This window comes from Ornithorhynchus anatinus, chromosome 8, assembly GCF_004115215.2.
Source record: "Ornithorhynchus anatinus isolate Pmale09 chromosome 8, mOrnAna1.pri.v4, whole genome shotgun sequence".
Lineage (NCBI taxonomy): Eukaryota > Metazoa > Chordata > Mammalia > Monotremata > Ornithorhynchidae > Ornithorhynchus > Ornithorhynchus anatinus.
Genome location: NC_041735.1, coordinates 5,093,853 through 5,110,378, shown reverse-complemented (window position 1 = coordinate 5,110,378; position 16,526 = coordinate 5,093,853). Strand labels below are relative to the sequence as shown.

The window sequence follows — 16,526 nt, the reverse complement described above, 5'->3', positions numbered from 1 at the left end:
CCTGGCACATAGTAAGCGCTTAACATATACTATTTTTAGAAATGAGGTAACTGAGGCACAGAGAAGCGAAGTAATTTGCCCAAGGTCACCCAGCAGACAAGTGGCAGAGCCGGGATGAAGATTGTGAGCCCCACGTGGGACAACAACCTGATGACGTTGTATCTATCCCAGCTATCAGAACAGTGCTTAGCACATAGTAAGCGCCTAACAAATACCATCATTATCATTAGTATTACAAGCAGCTTTTAATAATAATAATGTTGGTGTTTGTTAAGCGCTTACTATGTGCCGAGCACTGTTCTAAGCGCTGGGGTAGACACAGGGGAATCAGGTTGTCCCACGTGGGGCTCACAGTCTTCATCCCCATTTTACAGATGAGGGAACGGAGGCACCGAGAAGTGAAGTGACTTGCCCAAAGTCACACAGCTGACGAGTGGCCGAGCCGGGATTTGAACCCATGACCTCTGACTCCAAAGCCCGGGCTCTTTCCACTGTCCCCAGCTTTTATCCCCGGTGCCCACCGTGCCCAGGCCCAGGAGGGGGGATGGAGGAGCCGAGCGTGGAGGGGAGGGTCTGTGAGCGAAGCAGCGTGGCTCAGTGGAAAGAGCCCGGGCTTGGGAGTCCGAGGTCATGGGTTCGAATCCCCGCTCTGCCACTTGTCAACTGTATGGCTGTGGGCAAGTCACTTCTCTGTGCCTCAGCGACCTCATCTGTAAAATGGGGATTGGCAGCCTCACCTGGGACAAGCTGAGTACCCTGTATCTCCCCCAGCGCTTAGAACAGTGCTCTGCGCATAGTAAGCGCTTAACAAATACCAACATTATTTTGGGGGGCGTCGGGTGTCTGTGCCCGCAGACCTCCAGCTGTGTCCGGGGCCCCTCACTCATCTGGGGCGGCTGGAGAGCTCCGAGGGGACCCCGGAGAGACGAGGCGACGGCCCGACTCCACCAGGCTGCTGGTACAGGTAAGGGGGGGTACGGAGAGAGGGGGGCACCGCGGAGCCTTGGCGCTTAATTCAGTGCCTGGCACATAGTAAGCGCTTAACGGATACCATCATTATTATTAGTAATAGTACCTCAGCGCCCTAGTACCCACCCCAACGCTTAGTACCGTGCCCGGCACATAGTAAACGCTTAACAAATTCCATCATTATTATTAGCAGTAGTACCTTAGTGCCCTAGTACCCACCCCAGCGCTTAGTACACTGCCTGGCACATAGTAAGCGCTTAACGAATACCGTCATTATTATGAGTAACAGTAATAGTACCTCAGTGCCTTAATACCCACCCCAACGCTTAGTACCGTGCCCGGCACATAGTAAACGCTTAACAAATTCCATCATTATTATTAGAAGTAGTTCCTTAGTGCCTTAGTACGCACCCCAGCGCTTAGTACACTGCCTGGCACATAGTAAGCATTTAACGAATACCGTCATTATTATCAGTAACAGTAATAGTGCCTCAGTGCCTTAATACCCACCCCAACGCTTAGTACCGTGCCCGGCACATAGTAAACGCTTAACAAATTCCATCATTATTATTAGAAGTAGTTCCTTAGTGCCTTAGTACCCACCCCAGTGCCTAGTACACTGCTTGGCACATAGTAAGAGCTTAATAAATACCATCATTATTATTAATAATAGTACCTTAGTGCCTTAGTACCCACCCCAGCGCTTAGTACACTGCCTGGCACATAGTAAGCGCTTAATAAATACCATCATTATTATTGGTAATAGTACCTTAGTGCCTTAGTACCCACCCCAGCGCTTAGTACAGTTCCTGGCACATAGCGCTTAACAAATCCCATCATTATTATTAGAAATAGTAGTAGTAGCTCAGTGCCTTAGTACCCACCCCAGCGCTTAGTACACTGCCTGGCACATAGTAAGCACTTAATAAATACCATCATTATTATTAGTAATAGTATCTTAGCGTCTTAGTACCTACCCCAGCGCTTAGTACACTGCCTGGCACATAGTAAACGTTTAACAAATTCCATCATTATTATTAGTAGTAGTACTTTAGCGCCTTAGTGCTCACCCCAGCGCTTAGTACAGTGCCTGGCACATAGTAAGCGCTTAACAAATACCATCATTATTATTAGTAATAGTAGTAGTACCTCAGTGCCTTAGTGCCTTAGTACTCACCCCAGCGCTTAGAAGTAATAATAATAATAATAATGTTGGCATTTCTTAAGTGCTTACTATGTGCCGAGCACTGTTCTAAGCGCTGGGGGAGATACAGGGTCATCAGGTTGTCCCACGTGAGGCTCACGATCTTAATCCCCATTTTCCAGATGAGGGAACTGAGGCCCAGAGAAGTGAAGTCCCACAGTCCAGTGCCTGGCACATAGTAAGCGCTTAATAAATAGCATAATTATTATGAGTAGTAGTAGTCCGTTGGTGCCTTAGTACCCAGCCCTCCAGCTCCCCTGCCACCCGCCGAGGAGGGGCCGGGCGGGCCTGGACCGGGCCGGGGGGCGCCGAGGCAGCGGAGCCTCCAGCGTCAATGCGGGCATTGTGTGTCCCGGCCGGGCAGCGGGCCAAGCCAGGTGGGGAGGCTGGGTGGTCGCCCCCGCAGAGCGGGAGGGGGCTGAGCCTCCGCAAAGACCCCATTGAACCCGGGGCTGGCCCAATATTTAGACAGCGGGCGGTCGGCGGCAGCCCCTCGGGCCCGCCCCGAGGCCCCGGCCAGCAGAGACCCCCGGCCTACTCCGTGCCCCCTCCCCACACCCCGATCTATCCACTAAACCACGGGAAGAATAATAATGTTGGTATTTGTTAAGCGCTTACTATGTGCCGAGCACTGTTCTACCCTATTCATTTTGTCATTACCCTATTTATTTTGTCATTACCCTATTTATTTTGTCAATGAGACATACGTGGCCTTGATGCTATTTATTTGCTATTGTTTTAATGAGATCTTCATCCCCTCGATTCTATTCATTGCCATTGTTCTTGTCCGTCCGTCCCCCCCGATGAGACCGTAAGCCCGTCAGAGGGCAGGGACGGTCTCTGTCTGTTACCGATTTGCACATTCCAAGCGCTTAGTACAGTGCTCTGCACCTAGGAAGCGCTCAATAAATACGATTGAATGAATGAATGAATGTTCTAAGCGCTGAGGTAGGTACAGGTAATCAGGTTGTCCCCCGTGAGGCTCACAGTTTTAATCCCCATTTTCCAGCTGAGGTCACTGAGGCCCCGAGAAGTGAAGCGACTTGCCCAAAGTCACACAGCTGACAGGTGGCGGAGCCGGGATTCGAACCCTTGACCTCCGGCTCTTTCCGCTGAGCCACGCTGCTTCTCCTCTGGGAGTCAGAGGACCTGGCTTCGAATCCTGGCTCCACTGCAGGTCTGCTGTGTGACCCTTTACTTCTCTGGGCCTCAGTTCCCTCATATAAAACAGGGATTAAAAGCGTGAGCTCCATGTGGGGCAGGGACTGTGTCCACCCTGGTTAACTGGTATTTACTTCAGCGTTTAGAACAGTGCTTGGAACAGAGTAAGTGCTTAACAAATATTATTATATTAATAATAACCTTTCCCGGCTTTTATCCGCCCCGCCAGAGCCCTTCGTGTCCCCGATTCGCCTGCTCCTGTTGCCTGAGTGTCCACTTGAGTGTCCGCAGAAGGGCGGCTTGCTCCCCGAGGCTGGACGGGGGCTTCGGTCACAGGCGACGCGGCCGCGGCCCCCACGCTTTTCCAGAAATGGGACAAAAATCATTGTTTTTTCCCCACCGTCGTCCGAGTTGAACTCCCGGCCTCCGATAAGGCCCGAGAATTTCCCAGGCCAGATTGGGGGTTTCTCCTTGAAGCCTGTCCGCCACTCTCAGGCCACGCCCCGCCTACTCCCCAATCGATCCCCAATCTGTGGTTATTTATTGAGCACTTACTGTGTGCTGAGTATCGTACTAAGCGCTGGGGAGAGTACAAATGGGGGACACGTTCCCCGCCCACAGCGGATTGGCAGTGTAGCAGACTCTTGGCTTTCATTCCCCACCCTAGACTGTAAACTCATTGTGGGCGGGGAATGTGTCTGTTTGTTGTTGGGTTGTAATAATAATAATAATGTTGGTATTTGTTAAGCGCTTACTACGTGCAGAGCACTGTTCTAAGCGCTGGGGGAGACACAGGGGAATCGGGTCGTCCCCCGTGGGGCTCACAGTCTTCATCCCCATTTTACAGATGAGGTAAACTCTCCCGGGCGCTTAGTACAGTGCTCCGCCCACAGTAAGCGCTCAATAAATACAATGGAATGAGTGAATCCGGGCAATCATAACACAAAGTTGGCACCCGCCGCCCTGACGCGTCGCTAGTTGGCTGGCTTCCCCTTCCCCTCCACCATGCCCTGGGCGGTGTGATACTCGCCCAACTTCTCATTCATTCATTGTCAGTCAATCCTATTTATTGAGCACCTACTGTGTGCAGAGGCCTGTACTAAGCGCCTGGGAGAGTACAATAGAACAATAAGCAGACACATTCCCTGCCACAGTGAGCTTCCAGTCTAGAGGGACTGTAAGTTGGTCACGGTCGCTCAGACTCCGGGGGCTGTTCCCCTTTTCCCCAGGGTCCCCCAAGAGCAGGCGACCCTCCGGCGAGATGGGACGCGTCGCTCCCTGCAGCTGCCTTCGGAGCAGACGGTGCGGATTCTGCACGCCAAAGTGGCTCAGAAATCTTACGGGAACGAGAAGCGGTAGGAGCCTGGCACCCGGGCGGGCGGCCCCCTCTCCCCAAACTCTCCCATCTCATCCCTCCGCCGCCCCCCGCCGCGCCCTCTGCCACCCGGTCCTGCGCCCGTCGGGCGGGTGGGCCGGGAGGGAACCGGCATCTGGGTCCGCGGGGGGCTTCGAGGCCCCGTGGGGACCCGGCCGACCCGCGTCTGGTTCCGGTTCAGGTTCTTCTGTCCTCCGCCGTGCGTCTACCTCGCGGGCCCGGGCTGGAGGCTCAAGGCCGAGCAGGGGCAAGGTGGGAAGATGGAGCCGGGCGGGTGTACACCACGAGGATCCGGTGTTCCCGGGGAGAAGGGAGAGGGCCGCGCGGGACGCCCCCGTGGGGGTGGGAGCGAGGGCCCGGGCTGACCCCCGGATGACCCCCGGATGACCTCCGGCCGCAGCGCCGGAGGCCGGTGAGTCGGGGCCCACGGTCTGCGGCTACATGGGCCTGGACGGGACGGCCGGAGGCGCGGCCGAGACGCAGAAGTTGAACTTCGAGGAGCAGCCGGACTCCAGAGTGAGTGCAGGCCCGGGGGCTCCCCTCATCCCTCCATCCTTCTGTTCCGGCAGGGGCGGTTTGGGGGAGCGAGGTGGAAAGCGCGGCAGGGGGAGAGACGGGGAGGAGGGGTGAGGCACAGAAGAGTAGCAGCATGATGCAGTGGCCGGAGCCCGGGGCCTAGAAGTCAGCAAGTCACAGGTTCCGATCCCAGCTTGCCTGCTGCGTGACCTTGGGTGGGTCACTTCACTTCTCTGGGCCTCAGTGACCTCATCTGGAAATGGGGGGTTGAGATTGTGAGCCCCTCGAGGGACAGGGACTGTGTCCAACCCCGTTCGCTGGTATCCACCCCAGCGCTTAGAACGGTGCCTGGCACATGGTAAGCGCTTAACAAATACCACAGTTATTATTATTATTATTAGAGGGGGCGGTGGAAGGGATAGGGATGAGGCAGAGGGGAGTGAGAGTTTTGACAAGCTTCCCTTTGTCAAAACGTTCCCGTCAGCTTCATGTGGGGTGCCTCGCCATTGTGGGGCCAGTAAAAGTCTCACGTATGTTGGCTCGGGACCTTTCGTTCGAGATAAGAAACACTTTCCGCCAGTGAAGACGGTTTCCAGGGACCCGTCGCCGATCATTACGCTCCCTCTGCTTTCAGAACTTGGATCTGCACCCTTTATTCACCCCTCCCTCAGCCCCACAGTACTTATATTCATAGCTATCATTGATGTATCTATATTAATATCTGTCTCCCCTCTCCTGCCCTCGTTGTGGGCAGGGAACGTGTCTACCAGTGCTGTTATAATGTACTCTCCCAAGCGCTTAGTACGGTGTTCTGCACACAATAAGCGCTCAGTAAATCTGATTGATTGATTCAGATAGGGGTGAGGCAGAGAGAGGGGGTGGAGGTGGGATGGAAGGGACAGGGGTGAAGCAGAGAGGGGTAGAAGGATGGAAGAGATAGAGGTGAAGCAGAGGGAGCAGGGTGAGGTGTGGGGGCAGAGGTGGGATTCATTCCGTCGTATTTATTGAGCACTTACTATGTGCAGAGCACTGTACTAAGCACTTGGAATGTACAATTTGGCAAGAGATGGAGGCTGTAGGGGTGAAGTGGAGAGGTGGGGTGGAGGGGAGAGAGGTGAAGCAGAGGGGGCAGGGGCGAGGCAGAGGGGGGCAGTAGATGAGGCAGAGGGGGGCAGAGGTGGGATGGAGGGGGCAGGGGTGAAGCAGAGAGTGGGGTGGAGGAGACAGAGGTGAAGCAGAGGGGGCAGAGATGGGATGGAGGGGGCAGTAGGTGAGGCAGAGGGGCAGGGTTGAAGCAGAGAGGGGCAGAGGTGGGGTGGAGGAGGTAGAGATGAAGCAGAGGGAGCAGGGATGAGGCGGGGGGCAGAGGTGGAATGGAAGGGGCAGTAGGTGAGGCAGAGGGGGGGATGGAGGGGGCAGTAGGTGAGGCAGAGGGGGCAGAGGGGGGATGGAGGGGGCAGTAGGTGAGGCAGAGGGGTCAGAGGGGGGATGGAGGGGGCAGTAGGTGAGGCAGAGGGGGCAGAGGTGGGATGGAGGGGGCAGTAGGTGAGGCGGAGGGGGCAGTAGGTGAGGCAGAGGGGGCAGAGGTGGGATGGAGGGGGCAGGGGTGAAGCAGAGAGGGGCAGAGGTGGGTGGAGGAGATAGAGGTGAAGCAGAGGGAGCAGGGGTGAGGCAGGGGGTAGAGGTGGGATGGAGGGGGCAGAAGAAGCAGAGGTGGGATGGAGGAGGAAGGGGTGAGGCAAAGGGGAGCGGAGGAAACTGAAGAGAGACCCTGTGACCCCTCACTGCCCGAGGAACCAGGGCTCTCGGCGACTGGGGGGAGGCAGGGGGTGGACGCCTCTCTTTACAGGTCGGAGGAGCGGCGGGAGGCCGAGCCTCTTGGGGGGGGGATGGAGGAGGTGGCGGGTAAAGGTGGGGACCCCCCACCTTTCCCCTCCCCTCCCCCCCCGGGGCCGGACAGGAGTTCGGTTGCGCCAAGGCCCTGTTCATCTCGGACGCCGACAAGAGGAAGCACTTCCGCCTGGTGCTGAGCCTGGTGCTTCGAGGAGGCCGCGAGCTGGGCACCTTCCACAGCCGCCTCATCAAGGTCATCTCCAAGCCCTCGCAGAAGAAGCAGTCTCTGAAGAACACTGACCGTAAGCCGCGGCCACCAGTTCAATCGGTCGTATATATTGAGTTCCTACCGTGTGCAGAGCACTGGACTAAGCGCTGGGGAGAGGACAATAGAATAATACAACAGACACATTCCCTCCCCACAACGGGCTTACAAGTCTAAAGGACGAATTTACAGTCTAGAGAACGAGCTTACAGTCTAGAGGACTTTCACTCATTCAGTCTTTTTCACTGAGCACTCACTGTGTGCAGAACACTGTACTAAGCGCTTGGGAGACTACAATATAACAGTAAACAGATAATTCCCTGCCCTCAACGAGCTTACAGTCCAGAGGACGAGTTTACAGCCTAGAGGATGAGTTTACAGGCAAAAGGACTTTCATTCGTTCCTTCATTGGTTCGGTGGTATTTATTGAGCATTTACTATGTGCAGCACACTGTACTAAACACTTGGAAGAGTATAATAGAATAATAAATGGTCATAATTCCTGTCCTCAATGAGCTTACAGTCCAGAGAACAAGTTTACAGTCTGGAGGATGAGGTTAGAGTCAAAAGGACCTTCATTCATTCATTCATTCAGGGGTATTTATTGAATGCTTACTATGCACAGGGCACTGTACTAAACGCTTGGGAGAATACAATATAATAATAAATGGATGTATTTCCTGCTCACAACGAGCTTAGCGTCTAGAGGATGATTACTACTGCCTTGAGGTGGTCTTTGAAGGGGAGGCAATCAGGCAGTGGGTCCAGGCCCCAGGCGGGGGCTACGGGCTGAGCGTCGTGCCCTTCTTCCCCGACGCAGTGTGCATCTCCTCTGGCTCCAAGGTGTCCCTGTTCAACCGCCTGCGCTCCCAGACCGTGTCCACCCGCTACCTGTCGGTGGAGGGCGGCGCCTTCATCGCCAGCGCTCGCCAGTGGGCCGCCTTTACCCTGCACCTGGGTACGACCCTCCCTCACCCATCCCCTACCCATCCCGGGCCTGCAGCAGGGGTGGAAAGGAATCAGCCCATGTGTCTGTGTCTATGTGCATTAGCGTATGTGGCCGAGGACACGAGTGTGGGGGTTTTTTTTAAGGTATTTGTTAAGCACTTACCATGTGCCAGCCACTGTACTCAGCGCCGGGATAGATACAAGCTGATCATTCAACAGTATTTATTGAGTGCTTACTATGTGCAGAGCACTGTACTAAGCGCTTGGAATGGACAAATCGGCAACAGATAGAGACAGTCCCTACCCATTGACGGGCTTACAGTCCAGGTTGGATTCAGACCCTGGCCCATATGGGGCTCACCGCCTCAATCCCCATTTTACGGATGAGGGAACTGAGGCCCAGAGCACTTAGTACGGTGCTCTGCGCACAGTGAGCGCTTAATAAATGCGACTGAATGAATGAATGACTCGCCCAAGGTCACAGAGCAGACAAGTGGCAGAGTCAGGACTAGGACCTAGGTTCTCCTGACTCCCAGGCTGAGTCTATTCACTAGGGCTTTGTGTGTGCATTTCAGGGAGGGGTCTTGGACTCCAGTGCGTGTGCATTTGTGTGGATGCAGGTGTGTATATGTGGATTTGTGTGGGTGCGAGGGTGTGTGTGCGTGTATGGGCTGGCCCGGGTGTGTGGGCTCGGGGGTTGGGGTTGGAGACTTTGCTGAGCACCTACCAGGCTACTATCCCTCCTGGCCCTCACCCCCTTCTCTCCAGCGGACGAGCGGTTCCCCCCGGGGGACTTCCCACTCCGCGAGGGCTACATCCGCTACGGCTCCCTCGTGCAGCTCGTCTGCACCGTCACCGGGGTCACTCTGCCCCCCATGGTAAGGTCCCGGAGACGGAGGGGTCGGCCAGGGGAGGGGACACACTCGCAGAGAAACTGAGACAGCCAGAGGGAGATGGAGAAACAGAGATACTGAGAAAGAGACAGAGAGGGAGAGGAACAGAGACAGACACGGAGAGAGCTAGAGAAAGAGAGAGAGAAACAGACACAGAGAAAGACAGATGCAGAAAGAGCCAAAGAGGGAGAGACTCAGAAGGGGAGGGAGAAATGAAGAGAGAGAAGCAGAGAGACATGGAGAAAGAGAGATACAGAGACAGTCGGAGAGAGAGAAATAGGGAGAGACATAGAGGGACAGGGAGAAAGAGAGAAACAGAAACCCAAAGTCAGAGAGAAACAGGGAGAGACAGAGACACAGAGAAAGAGAGATACCAAGGGAGACAGAGAAACAGAGAGAGATGAAGAGATGGAAACAGAGACACAGAGAAAGAGATACGGAGACAGAGGGAGATATTAAAAGATAGAAACAGAGAGACAGAGATGGAGAGAGAAACAGAGAGATACAGAGAAAGAGACAGATGGAGAGAGACAGAAATGGAGAGAAAGAGAAAGACAGATACAGAAAGACTGAGAGAAAGAGAAAGAGGTGGAGAGGGAAAAACACAGAAGCAGAGAGACACCGAGAAAGAGAGATACAGAAAGAGAGAGAGAAACAGGGAGAGACAGAAAGAGAGAGAAACAGAAACAGAGATTCAGAGAGAGCTAGAAAGCGAGAGAGAAACAGGGAGAGACAGATACAGATACACAGAGAAAGAGAGACACCGAGAGAAATGGAGAAACAGAGACACAGAGAAAGAGGGAGACAGAAACAGACACAGAGAAAGATACAGAGAGACTGAGAACCAGAGAGAGGTTGAGAGAGAAACCGAGACACAGAGAGAGATAGAGAGAGAAACATTGAGGTGGAGAGAGAAACAGAGAGAGAGAGGGAGCATATGTGTCGGGCAAGGGGAGGGGCTGGATCTGGGAGGCGGAGGGAGAGTGGGGGTTTGGAGATGGTGTCCAGTGTGGATTTGGCGACCCTTTCCCTTCCCTGTCAATGGTGTGCTTTCTGTCTCCTGCCTCCTGCCTCCTGCTTCCTTTCCTTCCAGATCATCCGCAAAGTGGCCAAACAGTGTGCCCTCCTGGACGTCGATGAGCCCATTTCTCAGCTGCACAAGTGCGCGCTCCAGTTCCCCAGCGGGGGCGGAGAGGGCGGCCTCTATCTGTGTTTGGCCACCGAGAAGGTCGTGCAGTTCCAGGTGCCCTGCCTGCCCCCGTCCCCTCCCGCCCCCTGCCCGCTCCAGGCCCCCTTGGACTCCCCTTGGACCCCGTTGCCCCCTCTGCCCTCGCAGGCTTCGCCCTGCCCGAAGGAAGCCAACCGGGCCCTGCTGAACGACAGCTCCTGCTGGACCATCATCGGCACCGAGTCGGTGGAGTTCTCCTTCCGCGCCAGCCTCAGCTGTGCCCGAGAGCCCGTCACCCCCGTGCCCCTCATCAGCACCCTCGAGGTACGACCTAGAAGCAACGCGGCCTAGCGGAAAGAGCCCGGGCCTGGGAGTCAGAGGACCTGGGTTAATAATAAGAATAATAACCATGGTATTTGTTAAGCGTTTACTATGTGCCAAGCACTGTTCAAAGCGTTGGGGTAGATACGAGGTCATCAGGTTGTCCCACGTGGGACTCACAGTCTTAATCTCCATTTTACAGATGAGGGGACTGAGGCCCAGAGAAGTGAAGTGGTTCGCCCAAGGTCACACAGCGGATAAGTGGCAGAGTAGGGATTAATAATGTTGGCATTTGGTAAGCGCTTACTATGGGCCGAGCACTGTTCTAAGCGCTGGGGTAGACACAGGGGAATCAGGTTGTCCCACGTGGGGCTCACAGTCTTAATTCCCATTTTACAGATGAGGTAACTGAGGCACCGAGAAGTTAAGTGACTTGCCCAAAGTCACACAGCTGCCAAGTGGCAGAGCTGGGATTCGAACCCATGACCTCTGACTCCAAAGCCCGTGCTCTTTCCAGTGAGCCCACGTCCTCTGGCTCCCAAGCCTGGGCTCTTTCCACTAAACCAGGAGGCTGCTTCTCTAAGCCATGCTGCTTCTCTAATCACGGTTCTGGTCCTGACTCCACCCCATCTCTGCTGTGTGATCTTGGGCAAGTCACTTCACTTCTCCAGGCCTCAGTTCCCCCATCTGCAAAATGGGGATTGACTGGTCTCCCTCCTCAGTTCGTTGTGGGCAGGGAATGTGTCTGTTTATTGTTCTATTTTACCCTCCCAAGTGCTTAGTACAGTGCCATGCATGACATAAGTGCTCAATTCATTCATTCAGTTGCATTTATTGAGCGCTCACTGTGTGCAAAGCACTGTACTAACCACTTTTTCTCATTTTCCACTCCCTCCTGCGTCACCCTAACTTTCTCCCTTTGCTCTTCCCCTCTCCCAGCCCCTCAGCACGTATGTACAGATCTGCAGTTAATTTATTTGTACTGATGTCTGTCTCCCCCCCTCTAGATTATAAACTCGTTGTGGGCAGGGAATATGTCTATTTTTGTGTTGTACTTTCCCAAATGCTCAGTACAGTGCCCTACGCAGACACAATAAACAGACACATTCCCTACCCACAGAAATACGAGTGAATAAATGAATGAATTGTGAGCCCCATGGGGGAAAGAGATTGGGTCTGAAAATTAACTTGTCCCTACCCCAGGGCTTAGTGTGTGACCCGTAGGGCTTGACAAATACCATAAAACACACCTTCGGGTCCGGACCCTCTGAATGTGCCCTTCCCCGCGGGTGGTTCATTCATTCAGTCGTATTTATTGAGCACTTACTGCGTGCAGAGCACTGCACCAAGTGCATGGGGGAGTACAATAGAACAATAAACAGACCCATTCCCCGCCCACGACGACCTTACAGTCTAGAAGGAGCCAGTATATGGGCAGTGCCAAAAGGGATGGCTTGGGCTCGGGCTCGGGCTCCTGATCCCAGGCTCTCCCCAGGCTGACCCCAGCCCGCCCTTGTGTTCCCGCAGCTGAGCGGCGGAGGGGACGTGGCCACGCTGGAGCTGCAGGGAGAGAACTTTCACGGAGGCCTCAAAGTCTGGTTCGGTGACGTGGAGGCCGAAACCATGTACAGGTACCTGACCGGGGGAAGGGCGGGGGGGGGGGGGGGTGGCAGCAATTGGGTTGGGATTGGGGGAGGGGTGGGGGTCCTGGTTCTTTGTTGTTCCTGCTGGGACTTAGCAGTTCCTCCTGGGACTTGGCTATTCCTCCTGGGGCTTAGCTCTTCCTTCTGGGACTCAGCTGTTGTTCCTCCTGGGACTCGGCTATTCCTCCTGGGGCTTAGCTCTTCCTTCTGGGACTCGGCTGTACCTCCTGGAGCTTAGCTCTTCCTCCTGGGTCTTACCTGTTCCTGTTGGGACTTAGCTTTTCCTCCTGTTCCTTGGCTATTGCTCTTGGGACTCAGCTATTGCTCCCGGGATTCCGCTGTTCCTCCTGGGACTCAGCTATTCCTCCTGTGACTTAGCTTTTCCTTCTGGGATTCTGCTATACCTCCTGGAGCTTAGCTCTTCCTCCTGGCACTGACCTGTTCCTCCTGGGACTCGGTTGTTCCTCCTGGGACTTAGCTTTTCCTCCTTGTATTCGGCTATTCCTCCTGGGACTCAACTTTTGTTCCTGGTGGTCGGCTATTCCTCCTGGGACTTAGCTGTTCTTCCTGAGACTTAGCTGTTCCTCCCGGGAATCAGCTGTTCCTCCTGGGACTCGGCTGTTCCTCCTGGGACTTAGCTTTTCCTTCTGGTAGTCAGCTATTCCTCCTGGGACTCGACCGTTCCTCCTTGGTTCTCGGCTGTTCCCGTCGGGGTTCGGGGAGGGCCCATGGGGTAGAACCGCACGGCGGGTGGCTGATACGACCCCGGGGGGCACGGGTGCCCGCAGGAGCCCCCGCTCGTTGGTGTGCGTGGTGCCGGATGTGGCGGCCTTCGGCAGCGACTGGCGTTGGCTGCGGGTCCCGATCACGGTTCCTCTGAGGCTGATGCGGGCGGATGGGCTCCTCTACTCCAGCGCCTTCTCCTTCACCTACACCCCGGAGCTGAACGGCCTACCCGGACCCCCAGGCCTCCCCGAAAGGCCCCAGGACTCTGACACGTTTCTAGACAGCATTCACCACGAGTTCACCCGCACCAACTTCCACCTCTTCATACAGAACTAAGCCTAGGAGAGGGTGGGAGGGGGGGTGTGGGGGGAAACGGGCAGGGATGGGGCTCGAGCTCAGTAAACTCACCGCAAGAACCCCTTTCTGTGACCACCTCCTTTTTTCTGCCCCAGAAGCTGTCGCGATGCACGTATAGCATCCCTCCTAGATCAGTAAGATTCAGCTCTTCCTCCTGGGATTTAGCTGTTGTTATTATTATTAATATCATGTTATTTGTTAAGCGCTTCCTATGTCCCGAGCACTGTTCTAAATTGCTGAGGTAGATACAAAGTAATCAGGTTGTCCCATGTGGGGCTCACGGTTTTAATCCCCATTTTCATTCATTCACTCAATAGTATTTATTGAGCGCTTACTATATGCAGAACACTGTACTAATCCCCATTTTCATTCATTCACTCAATAGTATTTATTGAGCGCTTACTATATGCAGAGCACTGTACTAAGCGCTTGGAATGGACAAATCGGTAACAGATAGAGACAGTTCCTGCCCTTATGACGGGCTTACAGTCTAATCGGTTTCCAGATGAGGTAACTGAGGCACCGACAAGTGAAGCGGTTTGCCCCAGGTCACCCACCAGTGGGTAGAGTCGGGATTGGAACCCACGTCCTCCAGGCCCGGGCTCTTGCCTCTAAGCCACGCTTGCTTCCCCAAGCCGCTGTTCCTTCTGGGCCTTGGCTTTTCCTCCTGGGATTTAGCTGTTCCTCCCGGGACTTGGGTGTTGTTCGTGGGACTTGGCTTTTCCTCCTGGGATTGGGTTATTCCTCCCGGGATTCAGCTGTTCCACCGGGAATTTGGTTCTTCCTGCTGGGACTCAGTTGCTCCCGTTGCACAGAGACCTGCTGCCACCTCGTGTCTTAAACTGAAACTTGCCTTTTCACGGCCTCTCCAGCCAGTAGAGTCAGTCGCCTTTATTGAGCGCTTAACTGTGTGCAGAGCACTGGTCTAAGCGCTCGGGAGAGGACAATAAACGGACACATTCTCTGCCCACAACGAGCTGACAGTCTAGAGGCACCCGGCGCCAACGCCACCCAGCAGCAGGGACAAAATGAGGGGTCATCTGGGAGCTCCTAATAATGTTGGCATTTGTTAAGCGCTTACTATGTGCAGAGCACTGTTCTAAGCGCTGGGGGAGATACAGGGTAATCGGGTCGTCCCACGTGAGGCTCACAGTTAATCCCCATTTTACAGACGAGGAAACTGAGGCCCAGAGAAGTGAAGTGACTCGCCCACGGTCACACAGCTGCCGAGTGGCGGAGCCGGGATTCGAACTCATCGAATTCAGGCCGCCGGCCTGAAGGTCAGAGCGGTGACCTGAGAGTCGCAGCTTGGTGGCTTGGTAGAGAGAAGCAGCGTGGCCTAGTGGGCGGGGTACGGGCCTGGGAGTCAGAAGGACCTGGATTCTAATCGTGCCTGGTCACTTCTCTGCCGTGTGACTTTGTGCAAGGCACTTGACTTCGCTGTGCCTCAGTTCCCTCCTCTGGAAAATGGGGATTAAGACTGTGAGCCCCATGTGGGACGGCGAGGCCTAGAACCCGCTGCCCCCACGGGCCAGATCCTGTGCTCGGGAACGCACCAGCAAGTTAGAAAGTCATGCAATCAATCGTATTTATTACGCGCTTACTGTGTGCAGAGCACTGTGCTAAGCACTTGGGACACTACAATGTGAGTTGGTAAATACATTCCTTGCCCATAACGAGTTTACAGTCTATAGGGGGAGACAGAAATTAATATAAATAAATTACGGAGGTGTATGTAAGGGTTGTGGGGCACTGAGGGAAGGGTGAGTAAATGGTGCCAACCCAGGTCTCTAGACTGTAAACTCATCTCCAGACTGTAAGCTTGTTGTGGGCAGGGAACGTGTCTGTTTACTGCTATGTTGTCCTCTCCCAAGCGCTTAGTACAGTGCTTTGCACACAGTAAGCACTCAATCGATATGATTGAATGAATGAAAGTGCAAGGATGATACAGAAGGGAGTGGGAGAAGAGTCACTTGCCTTGCCTGCTGTATGACCTTAGGCAAGTCACTAAGAGCAGCGTGGCTCAGTGGAAGAGCCCGGGCTTTGGAGTCAGAGGTCATGGGTTCGAATTCCAGTTCTGCCACTTGTCAGCTGGGTGACTGTGGGCAAGTCACTTCACTTCTCTGTGCCTCAGTTCCCTCATCTGTAAAATGGGGATGAAGACTGTGAGCCCCACGTGGGACAACCTGATTCCCCTGTGTTTACCCCAGCGCTTAGAACAGTGCTGTGCACATAGTAAGCGCTTAACAAATACCAAAAAAAAAAGTCGCATTACTTCTCTGTGCCTCAGTTATCTCATCTGTAAAAAGGGGATTGAAGCCGTGAGCTCCATGTGGGACAGGGACTGTGTCCAACTTGATTTGCTTGTCTCCATCCCAGCGCTTAGTATGGCGCCTGGCACATAGTAAGTGCTTAACAAATACCATAATCACTATTATTATTATTATTCTTAATAAGAGGAAATAAGGGGGTCAGTCGGGGAAGACCTCTTGGAGGAGATGGTGGTCCCGTTTACAGCCGTTCTGTCCCCCGTCTGGCATTGGATGGACGTGTGGGGTGGTGGGGGAGAGGGCAAAGGGAAGCCTGGTGTTCTTGAGTGCTGTCAGTGACCACCTGACCTGACAGAGAGGAAAGTTAAGCATGGAAATAATAATTTTGGTACTGGTTAAATGCTTTCTATGTACCAAGCACTGTGCTGAGTTCAGGAGTAGGACCAAGACACAGCACCTGCTATCCCACCCGAAACTCACAGTCTAAGGGGCAAGATTTTATAGATAAGGAAACTGAAGCAGCGTGGCAGGGAAGCCGCGTGGCTCAGTGGAAAGAGCCCGGGCTTCGGAGTCAGAGGTCATGGGTTCGACTCCCGGCTCTGCCACTTGTCAGCTGTGTGACCGCGGGCGAGTCACTTCACTTCTCTGGGCCTCAGTTACCTCATCTGTAAAATGGGGATTAACTGTGAGCCTCACGTGGGACGACCTGATTACCCTGTATCTCCCCCAGCGCTTAGAACAGTGCTCTGCACATAGTAAGCGCTTAACAAATACCAACATTATTATTATTCTCTGGGTCTCAGTTACCTCATATGTAAAATGGGGATTAACTGTGAGCCTCACGTGGGACGACCTGATTACCCTGTATCTCCCCCAG

General features: G+C 54.1%; 1 protein-coding gene across 1 annotated transcript; it reads left to right on the top strand.

The window, feature by feature from the left end:
• Positions 1-2,507: 2,507 nt before the first annotated feature.
• Positions 2,508-13,358, top strand: RBPJL (recombination signal binding protein for immunoglobulin kappa J region like). Its single transcript, XM_039912877.1, has 12 exons — positions 2,508-2,550; positions 3,626-3,785; positions 4,564-4,689; positions 4,891-4,961; positions 5,110-5,225; positions 7,186-7,360; positions 8,144-8,281; positions 9,040-9,149; positions 10,258-10,407; positions 10,501-10,656; positions 12,181-12,284; positions 13,085-13,358. The coding sequence occupies exons 1-12, from the start codon at positions 2,508-2,510 to the stop codon at positions 13,356-13,358; spliced, it is 1,623 nt and encodes a 540-aa protein (XP_039768811.1).
• The last annotated feature ends 3,168 nt before the right edge of the window (positions 13,359-16,526 follow it).

Bases quoted from the DNA above. Each gene is read 5' to 3' on its own strand.
- RBPJL (XM_039912877.1), top strand. From the start codon at position 2,508: ATGCGGGCATTGTGTGTCCCGGCCGGGCAGCGGGCCAAGCCAG. The intron at 2,551-3,625 runs GTGGGGAGGCTG...GAGTGTCCGCAG, and splicing joins CGGGCAGCGGGCCAAGCCAG to AAGGGCGGCTTGCTCCCCGA. The intron at 12,285-13,084 runs GTACCTGACCGG...GGGTGCCCGCAG, and splicing joins GAGGCCGAAACCATGTACAG to GAGCCCCCGCTCGTTGGTGT.